We start from the raw sequence: 16,659 nt of genomic DNA, 5'->3' as shown, positions 1-16,659 counted from the left end.
AGGATAAAATCATTCTATTATCTGACTTTGCCCTTTAAATAGTGATTTGGTATGTGCAAACTTGAATAAAAATGCATTAAAAGCTAGCTGAGATTTTCCCACACAGCTGTTTTCAGCTCTGAAAGCAGGCATCTGTAATAAAAGAAAGTTATGTGGATGTCTGTTTGAAGAGCTGTAATGAACACTCAATTCTTAATAAACTGGACTTCTTCACACGGAAAGAGTCACCTGACTCTTGCAACTTTTACAGTTGGAGAATGTCCAGTTTTAGTTTTGTCTTGCACTGAGCTTTCCTACCATTCACTTTTACTTTCAGGTAAAAATTCTGAAATCTTTTATCAGAGAGCCACAGTGGGAGAGAAATTGTTTTCTTTCTTTTTTTCTTGCTCCTCTTGATTCCACTAGAACTACTCAAAAAAGAAGACAAAGAGAAAGGCCCATGAAGAGTCAAGCCTCGCTCTATGAGGCCTGAGTGCTGCTTGTGCCTGCATTTCAACCCACTAAAAGTTGAATTCACATAGGAAGCTAATCCACAAGAAATTACTCAAAACCTGGAGAAGGGGACTATTTGAAGAACTAGTAAAATTTATGTCGGAGAAATTAGGTAGTTGTCTCAACTTTCCACTTAGTACATTGAAGTAAATAGCTGCGCCCCCTCTTTGGGTCACCTTTCCTCATAGCCAAGAGCTCTGATTTCACTCCCTCCCTGTTACCAAGGAAAGATGGGGCTTGGTAAAGTCTCCATCTTTCTTTCAGGCTGCATAATATTCCATGGTGTACAAATACCACAATTTAGTAATCCATTTGTGGATCAATGGGCACTTGGGCTTTTTTTACCACTTAGCAATTATGAATTGGGCTGCAATAAACATTCTGGTACAAATATCTTTGTTATGATGTGATTTTTGGTCTTCTGGGCCTAGTACAGGAATTATAGGATTGAATGGCAGATGGCAGATGGAGACTTTACCTCTTTCATGTTTACATGGATGGAGCTGGAACATATTCTTTTCAGTAAAGTATCTCAAGAAAGGAAGAAAAAGTATCCAATGTACTCAGCCCTACTATGAAACTAATTTATAGCTTTCATGTGAAAGTTATAACCTAAGAATAGGGGGGAGGGGGAAAGGGAGGAGAGGGAGGGGGAGGTGGGCAGAGGGAGAATGATTGGTAGGATTACACTGTGGTGCATCTTACAAGGGTACACGTGAAACTTAGTAAATGTAGAATATAAATGTCTTAACACAATCACTAAGAAAATGCCAGGAAGGCTATGTTAACTAGTGTGATGAAAATGTGTCAAATGGTGTATAAAACCAGTATATGGTGCCCCATGATTGCATTAATGTACACAGCCATGATTTAATAATATATATGTATATATAAATAAAGACGGGACTTGGACCAATCAGCTTAAGCCTTCTGGGTCCCACACTCTCCAATCTGAATCAAAAAGCTTGGAAAGGGTAGTATTGACAAAAAGAGAGATATGTCTACAGAAAGGTGGAGTCACGTCTAGAGTTCAGAGGAATCTTTAAACCATAAAAGTTTACATGAAAAGTTCAAAATGTTGTATCATAAGACAACTGTCTCATTCATGAGCACAGAAAATTTATTAATGTTTAGTAAAACCAAGAGACCTATAATGTTTTTATATCCAATATTTATGGATGCAGAGTTGAGAAAAAGTCAAGTTTTATATCAAACTAGTTTTTCCTTTTTCCCTGAAATATGTTTATATCTGGTGCATTTTCTCTGTAAAGATGAGCAGACATTCCAGTAATGGCCTCACAGACTGATTTAACAGATGCGGGATTTCAGAGAGCTGCAGATCTGGGCTCCGTGGTGACTGTACTCCTGCTTCTTGGTTTCCGTAGCCCCACTTTCCTGCGTTGCCGGTGTAATCTAGGAGTCGCTTCGCGTGCGTGTTACGTCTTCCTGATCTGCACGTTTGCTACTCAGGGTTGGGCGGAGTCACTAAGACCAGGGTTGGGCGGAGTCATTAAGACTGGCGCCCTGGCCTCCTGCGCACGCTGCCTGGCCCCACACTGCGCAGCTGCATGGGGACTAGGTGGGCGGGGCGGCTGTCACGTAGCCAGGGACGCACGGCCACGTCACACAGGAAGGAACAGCAGCGCAGACGCTGGCGCAGATGCTGCCTCAAGCCCCGAGCTTCTCACCTGATGGCTGAGACTGCCGAGGACAGTCTCTGGGAGACAGCACTTTGATTGATTTTAATCTTGCTTTAAAAAAAAAAAAATTAAAGGAATTTCTGTTCTACTCTGAAATCATAACGATAGTGAAGATAATATCTTCTCTTTGGTCAGACTTTCGTTTGTCACTCTCTTGAGAAACGCTGGATTGTCCGTGTGCCACCAGCGACACTGGCCATTGCGGGGACAGGGAGTCGAGGCGTGGAAGGTCCGTTCTCGCGAGCTGCGTAGACTTCAGAGAAGACTTCTTAGACTCCGCCATTTACAAAATGGAGAAGATGCCTCCTCAGCCACGAAGACTTGGGGAACTACACCAGACAGAGCCTTGGGAAAAGCTTTAAGCATAAAATCCATGAAAGGCTTCATCAGAGTGCATGTGGCCGACGTCTCCAAACTGCACCCAGGGCCTATTAGACGCACGGCCTGTACATTTTCTTAACATCATGTAGACAATAGCCTCTCCCTTTCTTCCTCACGGGGCATTTTATATTGGAGGCAAAGTTTTAAAATTCTCAAGGCCTTGTTTTTGACACTGAAAGTACTAAAAAAAAAAAACTGTTGCAACATCATATTGCATAGCTGATGGCAGTTCAAAACATCAGTTAAAAATGTCAGTCCTTGCTCTCAATGAGTGAAGAGGGAAATCGGCGAGATGGGGTGTGAATATAGCGAATGTAGGGCAAGGCAGGCCAGGAAAGGCCGTGGAGAAGCAAAAACAAAGTGCTGCTAAGTTGAGAGCAAGGGAGCTGACCTCCAGCCAGCCGGAGCAGATGGACAGACAGCAGGGGCAGGACAGCGTTCTGTTAGGGGATGACAGTTTGTCCTGCTTGGTCTCAACACAGAGCAAAAGAAAGCAGATAAAACAAGGCAGGTGATCCTATTGCAACCCCATTCCTGGAATGCTAATATGGATAAAACGGTAATTCACTTATATGAACAGTTATGATGCTCGTTTTAGAAAAGAGAAAAGAAATAAGTATCTTTTCTAAAATCTCAGAAGTGAAAGGCAGACAAGGAAATTAGAACTCAGGGAATCCTGACAGCAATCCTGACCCTATGTATGGCCCAAAAGTAAATTGTTTCTATGTGTAAAAACCAACACAGAGTCTGATGAGGGGCCAAAGTTTGTCACAGGAAAGATTTTTTTCTTAATTTGTCAGTAGAATAAATCATAGCAGGTCTGATAAACAATAGTGATACTATGAAAGTAGTATACATCAGAATGGAAATGGCTATGATGATTATTCATTAAAATTACAGAGGGCAAATTACACCATTTTAGATTCTCTGATTTCACTGTCTAAAAGTCTATGGAGCTTCGGAGATGAACGACTGAATCTTTCTTCATTCGTGACATCAATAAAAAACAGAGAAACACAATCAGTGACCTGACGGCAACACAGATGTGCTTCAGAACCTAATATATAGGATACAAATTATAATTGTCCTAATAGAAATAACTTCCATTTAATTAAAAATATGCTTGTGAATGCACACACATAGAGTGAATGGATGATTATAATCTGAAGGGAAATTGTACTGTGTTGCAACAACATATTGCATATCTGAAGGCAGTTCAAAATTTGAGTAGCTTCAAAGTGTCCTTTACACTATTATTGGGTATCTTTTCAGTTATATTATCCACGTAAATTATGCTTTAACTTGCACATGCTGGAATATTATGATAGGAAACGTTGGGTCAAAAAGCAGTGGCTGCTCCATTAACGTCTTAAAGGGATGAAGACGGGTCAGGTGTTTCCCATGAAAGACTGACTAACTGGGAAGAGGGACACTTAAGACACAGCACAGTTTCAGCAAATTTGAGCTCATCTACAATGCCTGGGCTGAAAAGTAAACCATTATTTCACAAAATACATTTTAGAGAGCAAATCATTTTACCAAGTTTTATTGCTTTGACCATTACTAAAAGTTTGTTCAATACCAGACATATTTTGTGTCAAATCAGGCATCACTGGCTATTTAGGGATCAATTTAATAATTTCTTTTTCTTTCTTCTCCCCCCCCCCGCCCATTGAATGAATCCCTATCAAAGATTCTCTCATGAAAAGATAACAAGAATACATGTTTAATTTTGGAAAGCCCTGATGCTAGTTGTTCTAAATAGATGGTATGTATTCTCCTCACTTCTCTGTACTTAGAACTACACATGGACTGAACTATCACTTTTGCATTTTTTAAAAGTTGTCACCCGGCTTGAATAAAGGAACACTCTCCAGAGATCCATCACTAACCTCTGGTGCACAGTGATTAGGGTTCTGTGAGGAGATATTATATTACATACACTGTCTACCTACCAAGAAGGCAAATGGGTGACAACACTAAAGTGACCTAACAGAAAAACAAGAATGTGTGTCTTCTGATAGAAGCCCTGAGTATTTATGCTATATGTACACTGGCTTTTTGAGAACAAGGGATTCAGACACGATTTTTATCTTTGCCAATGTGGACCTGAACGTGACTTAGCTGAAATATTCGAAACATGGCATGTCCGCACTCAGCCCATCTAAACTCTTTTACCCTTCCTCCCATTAACAAAAAAGAAGGTGCTTTAAGCCTCATCACATTTTTATATTTTTTACTAATTTAAAAGTGTTTAATATGTAATTTGTAGCCAAAAGCTTACTGCATAAAACATATGAAGAGAAAAATGCAAACATATGATTTAATTTCTTCCTTGAGATCATGTTGGTGCTCTTTCAAGAATTTCCATTCTTGATAGCACTAACTTTTCCTAGATTCAAGGATAAAACAATAAGAAAGATCTTACTTTATTTTTTTTTAAATCTACCCAAGATAGTACTTTAAGAAAGAGCTCACTTTAAAAGTAAATGTCCAAATGCATTCACCTATAGCACGTTTTCCCCATTTTTGAGAAGCCGGCTGCTCTCAGTTTTTGGGTTTTTTTGTTGTTGTTGTTGTTTTGTTTTTGGGGGGGTTGGGTTTTTGTTTGCTTGTTTAAGCTCCTGTGATTTTATGCTTATGCAACAGTAAAACGGGGTGTGTTTTTAGGTACCAATATGGGAACACCAGATGAGATAGGCAATGATCCTCAAGGAATCACTTGAGGCAAAGTATTTGGATTTGCTCTCTCAGTGTTCCCAGCCATGGGATGGCATTGTTTGAAAACAGACAAAACAAACACAACCACCTTCCTGGGACTGAAATCCTTTGTATGTGTTGTTATTTGCAGTGCATGCCAAGACATTCATGAGCATCAGAGCAAAGCTGGCGAGCTAATTAAATATATATATGTATGTGTTTAAAACAGCCTAATAAGGAGCATTGGAAATCTTCAAGATGAGCGAATATCTTATAACTTCTTCCGCAGGTGCGAGGATAGCTACAAGCCATGGACTTTCTGTCCTGCTTCTTGTTTGTGGCTTTGTGAAGGGTGCTTTGCTTTAATCTAAAGTGCTGACTTTTTTCCAATATCACTTTCTCTTCTTAAAGCAAAGAGCAAATGGCCTGTAAAATCTACGGAGCGGACAGCAAAGTTGACCCTAAACTCCAAGCACCACCCTGCACCCACTGTACTCTAATTACCTACACAGGAGCGCCTGCTTCCGGACGCATAAGAGAAGAGGCTATCACATGCTTTGTTGATAATATTTTCTTTGGCAAATCACTGATCTTTTATTTCAAGAGAATTAGTGTGCAGTGATAGGACATTTTCTAACAACAAGATCTATTTTTTTTTTTTCCTTTTCTTTCATTGGAGACTAAAACCATCATCTCATTGACTGCTCAGGGGTTGGCCTGGATGTCATCGGTATAATAAATACTTGCTGTGGATACCACTGATTTCCTACAAAGGACCCGTTATCTGCAGGCAGCAAACCAAGATCAAAAAGCTCCAGAACATAAACTGTCATCAAACAAAACCCCCTTTTGGTAGCAAGAACAAAATCATCAACACTGCAGGTCAACGGGGAAGACGTTATTTTAAATAAGGAATAATGAAAGAAAGAATTTTTTTATTTTCTCCTTTATTCTTGGATTTTTCTTCTTTTCTCTTGATTACAGTTCTTGTTTGCTGGTGGCAAGTGCTGATCATGGCCAATCCCTATCAATCCTGGGAAGTTTGTAGACAATGTTCTGCGTGTTCTATATTTCAGTGTATTTTAATTCATTTCGCGATTCCTGTATATGCAATCATGACAAATTCTGTAAATTGCTTATAGTATGTGTGCTATAACTTCAAAGTAGATGTACTATGACCCTCATGCAAGCTGATTTTTATCATTATATATATAAATATATACTTATGGATATCTATCTGTTGGGTCACCAACCTAACTTTTTTTGATGAAGCATTTGTTTTTCGTTTATAACAAATATCGTGTAAATTTCGCCATGCGTTGTTTCAGTTCCACAGTTTGTCAGCTGCAAATGGTCTCTGCTGTCCTCTGCTTCCTTCTGGAAAATGCATATTCAAAATTGTATCCGTCTTTGATAAATGGATTAATTTTGCTGTGTCTATGCCATGTTGGAATTGTGAGGTTCTTTTATACATGGTGTTTGCTGAGGTTGGAGGGTCTTCTGATTCTGAAGAGTGCACACTCCCTGGTCTTCACAGCTGTCTCTGCGTTATTGCTATTATTACTATCGATAAAAAGGAACATTGAGTCTTGAAAATTTGCCTTGGAGGTGAATGTCGGGAAGGTGTGGCAGTCACCGTGACTCCCTCAATTTATGGAAGAACGCTTCTTACTGTGGCTAAAAATGCTGCTTCCTTTGACCTTTATGAATTTTCATAGCTTTGTCATTTTGTTATTTGCTGCTAATTATATTTTAATATAGCCTAATTAATAACTAAATTCTGGTTGTCGGCTAAATACAATATGCAAACGATGACTGCAGATCCCTGACTAAAGAAGATTAACGGGTTCGGTTTTCACTAGTTTCCATTCTTGTCTTTAGCTTTATGATAATGCAGATTATTTTATTTAGAACCTGTTTTCTACTCTGGCCAAGAAAGTCAGGCACAACTATTGATGGGTTGCATGTACGCTTGGACTAGATACGGCTGAGCAAGAAGTGACCTGAGTTTTCCTTCCAGAGAGAGTCTTCCATTTTCTTTTATTACAAATCCAGAAGATGATCTGTGTGGGACCAACAGCTCCCAGCCTCAGGTTCTAAAGTGAAGCTCGAAGGCTCTGAGTACCTCTGCTTTTCAAAGGTAAACACAGTGATTTTCTGCAATTCAGTTATAAGCAACGTGCATATTTTCATGGTATTCTTGGCGTTATCTTATGAAAAGTAATGTTTCATGCTAAATATTTTATTGCCTTTTCTTGTTCATTTGGTTTATTATTTCAATCTAATGAGAAAAATAAATAAAGGTTTTGATTGCACTATTTTATTAACCTAGAAATTTATTTTCTTTCAGCATTTAGTACTTAAAAATGCATAAAACAATGCTAGATAAATGCCATCTATTAAGTCTATCTGAGCCTTAAAGATGACATACATTAAAGCATAATTGAGTATACTATTTCACATTCTGTGAAGCTGAGAAAATCTACCATGTAATGTGCTTTTAGCCAAAGTTCAGGTCATTAGATTGGTCAGTCGTAAAGCAGGGCAGACTTGGACCTATATCAAGGATGTCTATCATGCTCATAATAAAGTCCTTTACACTGGTCTTGGAAGAACTCTCACTAGTCAGTGTCCCAAATAATGAAGATTTATTTGTCACTGTGCCACCAAAATTCCAACTTGCTGGCTGCTTTGAGAAAGAAAATGGCACATTATTTGCTCCAAACTCAAAAAGTGAATATGGAACCTTCAATATTGGAACAAAAACTGTGACACATTAAGGAAACCTTTTAGTGGTTTCCCCCTTACATTGTGTCTCCCCAGGATGATAACTTTGTAAGTAATACCGATTATGAAAATGAATAAATATTGGAAAACATGTTATCTGACATTCTCAATGTTCCTTACTAACAAGGTTATATAATGTCTATCACAAGAGAGAATCGTGAAAAGGTGAAATTCCTTATTTGAATTCAAATACAATACTTTTGTTCTTTCTTAAAGACTTACAGATTACAAATGAAACACTTGAATATAAAATAAGATAACAAAAATTATCTAAAACAGAAACTATGAATGGTTAGAGAATAAGCGTGGTGGAGTCCATTAACTCACTGAAATCACGTGTATTTTTTGCATATGTGTATGGTTATTTATATTCATTGATTCTGAAAGAGATTCAATATGAAGATTTGCTGGCCTAAAAGAAGAATGCTCAGATAATTTTGAGCAACTAAGAGGACCTGATTATTATAATTATGAATTGGTTTGCCTTAAAGTTCAACACAAGTTTAGAAAACTACACTAACACACACATGCATATATATAAGTATATGATGTACATTTGGCAAAGAAAATCCATTTTTAAGTTCATAATTTTTTTGGAATTTTTAATAAACATCATGGGATAATAGATACGGGATGATATTCAATGACTTTTTCAGAATAGTTACTGATATAATTTTTCAATGGGTATACATAGATACCATTCATATAAGTGGTCCTGGTATTGATCCAACATAAAAAACAAAATACTAATATTTAAAAATAATTGCAGGAAGAAATGTATTCTGTCCATGATAATACATAAACTCTGGAGGATTATATCTTGAAATAAAGACTGTGAAGCTAAAAAATGTATATGTGCACATAATTTTAAATATTAAGCCAAAATAACATTATTTTTTGACCTGTTCATTAATTCAGAGACTCATTCAGGAAGTGTTATGAGTTCAGGGTTTCAGCAATGTAGTAGATAAGGCCCTTCCCTGTATCTAGGGAGAGACAGTAAACTTTCAACAGCAAGAAAATATAAGACACTGATGAGTTCTAGAGGAAAATCCAATATAAAGGAGTATGATAAGGAGGTCAGAGGAGGCTGCTCTGAGAAAGTGACATTGAAGCAAATCTTAATGACTAGAAGCCCACGATGAAAGGATCTGAGAGCAGAGCCTTCCTGAGAGAAGCCTTCTAAGGGGACAGTTTGTGCAAAGCTCCCGAAGTCTGGTCCATCAAGACCTGTTCACAGATGAGAAAGAGTACGCAGGCACACGGGGAAGGGAGAGCAGAGAGAGAGGTGAACCTCTGGTGAGCCTCTGCCAAGGAGAGAGAACAGAGCAGAGAGGGTGTGAAAATCCTACTGTGAACTCCTCTTTTTTTAAAATGATATAACTTAGTATTATTAAAATTTCAGTTCTTTCCAAATTCATCCATAGATCTGATGCAACCCCAAATAATATTCCAGTGGATGCACTTAAGGAAATTGACAAACTATTCTAAAATCTATATGGAAATGTAGAGATCCTTGAAAAGTCAAAAAAAAAAAAGCTAAAGAAGAACAAAAAATACCAAACTTTATTAAAAAGATACAGTGATTAACATAATGATTCAAGAATAGAAAAATAGGCCAGTGGAACAGAGTTAAGGAACAAACGCTCGCACAAAAATCACCAAATTTCCAAAAAGGCATAAATACATAAAAGGCACCTCGGCAATTCATTGGAAGAAAGTATATTCTTTGAAATAAGTGGTGCTGTATCCACTGGACCTCTGTATGGGGAAAAATGAACCAGATCTCTGTATCTCACCACACATAAAAAATAAATGAAAATGGAACATCAACCTAAACGGTAAAGGTAAGAAGAAAATGTAAGAGACTATCTTCGGGACTTTAGGGATAAATAAAAATTTCCTAAACATAACATAAAAATTAACACTGTAAAAAATTCTTACTCCAAGATTAGGACCCAGGCTCTTTCCAGAACCCAATCTCTCATGGTGCAGCTTAACTAACTTGTTAGTAAGATTCATTTGGGAGCAACAGTCAGTCTTCCCAGTAGTTACCTGATACCTTTGTACTGACATGGAGACAGGAGCCATGAACAACTTTAACTCGGCGTGTTCATGCTAATTTACAATTAATGACACTGACGAGCAAAAGGAAAGATGGGAAGATAATTAGGACTGCTCTGAGCAAGGCACCGAACATGTTACAGTAATTACAAATGCAATTTAAATTAAAAGCAAGAATATATAAATTGAAAGACCAGGAAGATGGAAAGTAAAGAGACTCACTCCTAGATACTTGTTGGCAAAGCACTGTAGTTAAAAAATGTATAGAAAGTGACAGGGTGGGGGGAGCACACACACACACTCATGCAAGCACACGCAGTTACCATAAAAATCACAATGATCTTAGAGTTCTCCACTATACAAATATATCAGAAGACAAAGGATTAAAGAGTATGGTGTGGGCTTGGGCCCTGCAGCTCAGTGGTTAGGGCGCTGGCCACATACACCGGGACTGGTGGGTTCGAACCCAGCCAGCCTGTTAAACACCAATGACAACTACAACAACAACAACAAAAATAGCCAAGGTGCCTGAAGTCTGAGCTACTTGGGAGGCTGAGGCAAGAGAATCACTTAAGCCCAAGAGTTGGAGGTTGCTGTGAGCTGTGACACCACAGCACTCTACCTAGGGCAACATAGCCTCTGTCTCAAAAAAAAGGAAAAAAAAAAAAAGAGTACAGTGTTTTCAGGGGGAAAATACTGCGATAAGATCATTTTATATATAGTTATGTTTTCATTATTTTAAAAAAATCATTTTGAGGTAGATAAGGCTCAGAGAAAAATAGCGTTTGCACTCTTCTTGAAAACCGTGCTTGTCTAGATGCCCCAATTGAGGAATCAAAGGTGAGGTTAAAAATAAATAGGCATAATACAAACGGTCTACAAGACTCAGTTAAATCTAAAGAACAGCTGAGTATTTCGTTGTATTTCACTGTATATGAAAAGAAACAAAAGTATACAAAACAATACTGCCTTTATTTTGTGCATGTAATGCATTCTAACATTTTCTATTTTGTTCTATTTCTTTCTTTTTGTTCTTGCTTGTCACAAAACATTAAGTTGATTCTGCAACCCACAATTTTGAAATAAAAACCATAAGCATATTTACTCCAAACCACAAAACAAATGGCAAACATAATTAAATGAGACTATATAATATAAAGCAGTAACTTGACTGCTAAACTTTTATGTTATTAAAAACCATGAAGTCAGAGATGATCTGGAGAAAAAAAAAAAAGAACTGCAAAATTTGTTCTCTCCTAAAAGTGGCTGCAACTCCTGTAGGAACTGGGGCTGTCTTTTATGTGTGTAGTCTTGTTTTGTTTTAGGTTTGTGTATTTCTTGTCTGGCTTATTACCACCTGAACTCCCTTCCTGTTTTGAGGTCTCCCCGGCCCCTAGTGACAGATGATGAGGTCCCCCGGCAGATGCATCCCTCCTGAAATCTCTGACGAGTTCCTTGGAGCCCTGGCAGGCCAGCCGTGTGTCTGGTTCCACATATCCCCAGGACCCAGAGAAACAGAGGAAGATCCTGAAACAGTGGTGTTGAATCACTGATCTGGCCCAGGTTGAATGGCTGACTCTAGAAAGGAAATAGAGAAACAACCTTCTTGAAGACACAACTAGAGTTGTATAACCATCTAAAAGAATTCCTCCATTTTCTGAAAGTAGAGTTTTGAGCCATCACAACAAAGGCACACTCCCCAGCCAAACCCACTACCAGAGTTGGTTCTTGGATCTAGAACATCTTCACTGAAAATGAAGATTGTCCCAACTTCACTGGTCCCAACAATCATATTTCATCTGTATTCTGGGAATATTACTCCCAGAATATTAAAAGGGAGGACCTTGGGAGAGGGCCAGAGAAAGAGAAATAGTCACAGATGTGTTGTCAGACTGGCTCAGACCTAATATTTTATCCTGGGGTCCCTGGGTGCCCTGGTCAGACTTAGTGGGTAGGTGACTCATCAGAGTCCAAAGACCCAGTGAGACCACTATGCCCATCTATAATTATTTCTCCAGCTCCAAGAAACATAGTTGAAAGGTATATGTTTAGAGATAGAAGAAACTCCACATTGGTTCTCTGTCCTGTAAGGCAGCAGCTGTAATACAAAGTCTTGGAGTTTCTCTTCTATAGCAAAATAGTAAGAAGTAAGGGTTTGTCCCTGGAGGAAAGGCAGCGATAGTGAGGCACTCAGAGCCACCGAGCGCCATTCAGCTCTTCCTTAGACAGCACAGAGGCAGCTGAGTCTTCAGTTTGGATAATCATAACCATAATTAGGTGGCTGCTGGTCCAGATGTGAGTTACTTACTGGAGCAAATTAGCAGAGATTCCAGCACCTGTCCTGTAGTTAATAATATGGTGATTTTTCTACTTGATTGCAATTAGAATTTTAAAAAGGTGTTTTAGGGATTTTTCCACCTTAAAGGGATGAAAATATTCTTTGATCAACTCACCTCCAAGTTTCATTTCTTCACGTCTGAGCCAAAATTTAGTCGGTCTCACCAGCCCCTAGGATGTCCTATTGGTAAGATCTGGAGACAAGGAGGAAACAGCACCTCGGGGTCCTGAATGAGGTGGGTATGTGTGTGTACTCCACGGGACGGAAGATGAACTCTTTAAAACATGTGAGGCCACCTATAACTTCAAATATTTCTTTAAACATTCAAGGTATTAATAATTTCAGTTTTATATAAACTATTACAGCGAGTAGAAAAATATGGCACACTCTCCAATTCATTTTATGAGGCAAGAATTTACCTTGCTAAAAAGTCTGACAATGACAGTGTGAAAGAAAGGGCAAATACAGGTTAATTTAACTCATGTATAAGTGCAAATCATCTGAAGAATCACAGCAAAGCAAGCCCAGTGACATATAACATGTCATATGGGATAAATATGGTTTATTCCAGGAAGGCAAAGTTGGAAAAACCAACAATGAAATTCACAGCAGTTTAGACCGGATTTCCCTGGAAATAGAGAAACAACAAGAATATGAGTCTAATTAATTTATTTGGGAAGTTCAAGAGCCACAGTAGAAAAGAGAAAGTAAGACACACACAAGAAAATAAGACAGAATGTTACCAGACTAGCTACCACTGTAAGGAACTGTGTGGTTCCTCCTGGGTGGGAGCTCTGTAAATAGTGTGAAACGCGTGCTTCAGAGCTCTCCTCCGCCAAAGGAGAAGCTGAATATTTAAAACCAGCTCCTTTTGGTCATTGGTGGAGGCTTGTTGACCCTGGAGGGGAAGAGGGAAGGCTAAGGGCTGATTCCCCAGTGCTTCAAGCCTGCCCTGCACTGGCATGAACAGCTTTCTCAGCTTCCCAGACAGCCTGCCGGAGACAGCTGCAGATGGTGGCAGCTGGAAATGTGCCTGGATGTACTCAGTTTTGAGGCAGGTGAGGCACAGCAGTCCTGCAAAAGAACACAGAAGATTAAAAGAGAATACATATGCAGATCTCATTAGGTGAAAGAAAGACATCTGATAAAATTCAGTACTCATTCATGATTAGTAAACTGGGGGAAGAAGGAATTAGAAAACTAGGAATATCTTTCTTTACCCCAGTAAAGGCTATTTTAAAAAAATTTGTAGCAAACATTGTTCTTTATTATGACACGTTGGATAGTGTCCCCTTATGATCAGAAATGAGGACTAAAACGGTGAGCATTGTCACACAGCTATCTTCCATACAAAAACGTTCTTAAGAGCATTTTGATAATCGGTGATTAGAAAGAACATAACTGATCATTAATAGTGGAGCAAATAAACAAATGGTATATTCACAAAAGCTAAGATAGGATAGCAAAGAAAATAAATAAACTAGGGCCATCCACAATAGTATGGATAAATCTTAAAGCCATAATGCCAATTAAAGGAATAAGGAAAGGAATAAGGAAATACAGAAGCACATATTTTATTTTTTAAAAAATTTAGAATGAGCAAAATTACATCAGTATCTGAAACCTACTAGAGAATCCCTTTTATAGGGAAGGAATGAGCCATACTCCGAAGTAGAGGCTCTTGTTTCATGGGTCTGTTTGGATTCTGGAAACCACACTGGTCTCCATCAGCTGTGCTGGTCTGGGTCAGGCCCTGAGCACCCTGGATTTGTCAGGGTTTCCTGCACCAGAGGAAAGAAGGCCTTTCTCCAGCCAGGCCCTGCAGGAAGCAGCTCTGCCAACCAACCCAACCGAGGTCAACCCCTTGTTAATTTCAGGGGTTTCTCTGAGGCCTGTTAGAAATCTTTCAGGAGAAAAAAAACACTTTGAGATCACTAGATATGTGTAGGAAAGGCCTGCCTTCTGTGGAAAGTAACTCACCCACTTTTAAGATGTGTGACACCACAGTGGAGGGGAGACGAAATAAAGCCAGGACGCCAGGTGGTCACACAATAGCCTGGGCCTCTCTGTGACCTAGAAAGTCCAGTGCACTGCAACAGCCATCCTCAAGTAGAAGCAGGAAAGCATCTAAGATGATTTTGAGGGACAGTAATTTGCACAAAAAGGTCACCGTCCCACCCTCCCCATTCCTGCCACGATATCTCCTCAGTCCCCCAGACTGTGTCACCAGGAGTTAGTTGTCCATGGAGGAAAAGTTTAAACCTGATTTCGGAATGACTTTGAAACCAGAAAATGGCCTTCTTCTAAGATGTTTAGAGGACATGTAAGTGTGACTTGAAATATTTAACAGCGAATTCTCAACAATCACATTGTATAGATACAAATTTGCACATTTGGTGCATATATCCGGTAGCAGAGACCTGGCAGTGCTGGGGCTCCCATCACTGGGGGAGGAAAGAATTGTTCTGTAAACTATATTGAAATAGTTGAAGGACATTTTGGGGGGGGAAATTAAATAAAACCTAAATAAGAACAGAGTAAATAACAATATAAAATTTAAATTTTAAGTAGGTAAAGTTTCAAAATCTAAAGATAAACCAAGGGAAAAAAATACTTCCACATGCATGATACTCCAAAATTAGTATCCTTACATTTTAAATGTAAAATGAAAACCTTAATTCAATAAGCAGAGAAAAAAATCTTGGTTACTTAAAAATTCCCCAAATAATCATAATTTTTTAAAAGAAGAAATATAACTCTCCAACACACATGACAATATTCACTCTCACTAAAAATAAAAGAAGGCAATTACAGCTAGACTGTCATGGGTGCAATGTCTGTGTCCCCACCTCCAAGGATTCAAATACTGAAATCCTAACCCTGATGTGATGTTATCTGGAGGTGGGGCGTTTGGGAAGTGATTATGTCAGGAAGGTACAGCCCCAAGAACGGCATTAGCACCCTTATAAAAGGCACCCCAAACAGCTCCTGGTTCTCTTTTCACCACCTGCAGACACAGCAAGAAGACAATGTTTATGAACCAGGAGGTGGCTGTCACCAAATCTGCCCCCACCTTAATTTGGTCTGACCCAGCCTCCACAACTGTATGACACAAATGTTTGTGTGCAAGTCACCCAGTCTATGGTATTCTTATTTTGGTGGCCTGAATGAACTAAAACAAAGATGGATGCTTCGTACATGCAAATCCGAATATGAGAAAAATGGGGGGTTTTAAATATTTTATTATCAAACAAGAAAGAAATTGTATGCATTATATTTTCTATGAGAAGGAGAAATTACCATTTAAATAAATGACAGAATAAGAAGAAGTAATGAAGATAGGATAAAAATAATGAACTACATAATGGAAAATCTTTAAAGAGTGAATATAAGGGAAAGTTGTACAGGCCGGGTGCAGTGGCTTCTGCCTGTAATCCCAGTGCTGTAGGAAATCAAGGCGGACGGATTGCTTGAGGCCAGGAGTTCAAGGCTGCAGTGAGTTTTGATCATGTCACCACCCTCTAGCCTGGACGACAGAGTGAGAGACCTTGTCTCAAAAAAGAAAAGAAAGAGAAAGTTGTTTGAACAAGTAATAATAAAATAGGCAAAACTCTGGGTAATATTAATAGATCCTTAATAGAAGTAGAAGCAAGCAAAGAAATTTTTAAGACTTATAAGAAAATGTGCAACACTAGAAGTCACACCAGAATATAAGTTCACGTCCTGATAATCTACACTGGATTCAGAGACACGGAAGCTCAAAACGGCAGGCAGCAATCTCAGCCTCCACATCAGTGGAACAAGTTTTCTCACCTTCCTGGGAAACCAAAGCTACAGAGACTGAAGATGGCAGAAGGTAGGAATTCTGTGAGTGAGAAATTACATGTGAGATTATGAGGAGCTGCTCTGACTTGATCCTTGGTTCCTGTGTTCAAGCTTTGGAAAAACCATCCCCCGTATCAGATGTTGATTCAAATCCTATTTTTGAGATGAGTGTTGATGCCAATTAGGGTACAGCTGAGCCTCCACTAGGCTCTGCCAATTGCTTTATCAGGCCGGCTTCTTGTGGGTGCTAGGGTCTCACACTGGTGTGCCGTGAATGGATTTTTAAAGATCATTAATTAAATTATTTTCAAAACAATGCCAAAGCACAGTAAGTATATTCTTTTTTTTACTTTTTTTTTTTTTTTTAAAAAT

At 38.8% G+C, this 16,659-nt stretch overlaps 1 protein-coding gene across 3 annotated transcripts in view; it reads left to right on the top strand.

Moving 5' to 3' along the window:
- VSTM2A (V-set and transmembrane domain containing 2A) overlaps positions 1–5,959 on the top strand; it is a 28,219-nt gene extending 22,260 nt beyond the window's left edge. Inside the window, exon 5 of one of the 3 annotated variants that reach the window (XM_053553904.1) lies at positions 5,685–5,959. In XM_053553904.1, coding sequence (XP_053409879.1) covers positions 5,685–5,773 — 89 coding nt within the window. In that variant the 3' untranslated portion in view covers positions 5,774–5,959. Of the gene's footprint in view, positions 1–5,424 lie in introns of all 3 variants that reach the window. The other 2 variants (XM_053553905.1, XM_053553907.1) reach the window with 2 other exon arrangements.
- The last annotated feature ends 10,700 nt before the right edge of the window (positions 5,960–16,659 follow it).

This window comes from Nycticebus coucang, chromosome 11 (assembly GCF_027406575.1).
Source record: "Nycticebus coucang isolate mNycCou1 chromosome 11, mNycCou1.pri, whole genome shotgun sequence".
Lineage (NCBI taxonomy): Eukaryota > Metazoa > Chordata > Mammalia > Primates > Lorisidae > Nycticebus > Nycticebus coucang.
Note: the sequence above shows the minus strand (reverse complement) of the source record. Positions and strands in the feature narration are given on the sequence as shown.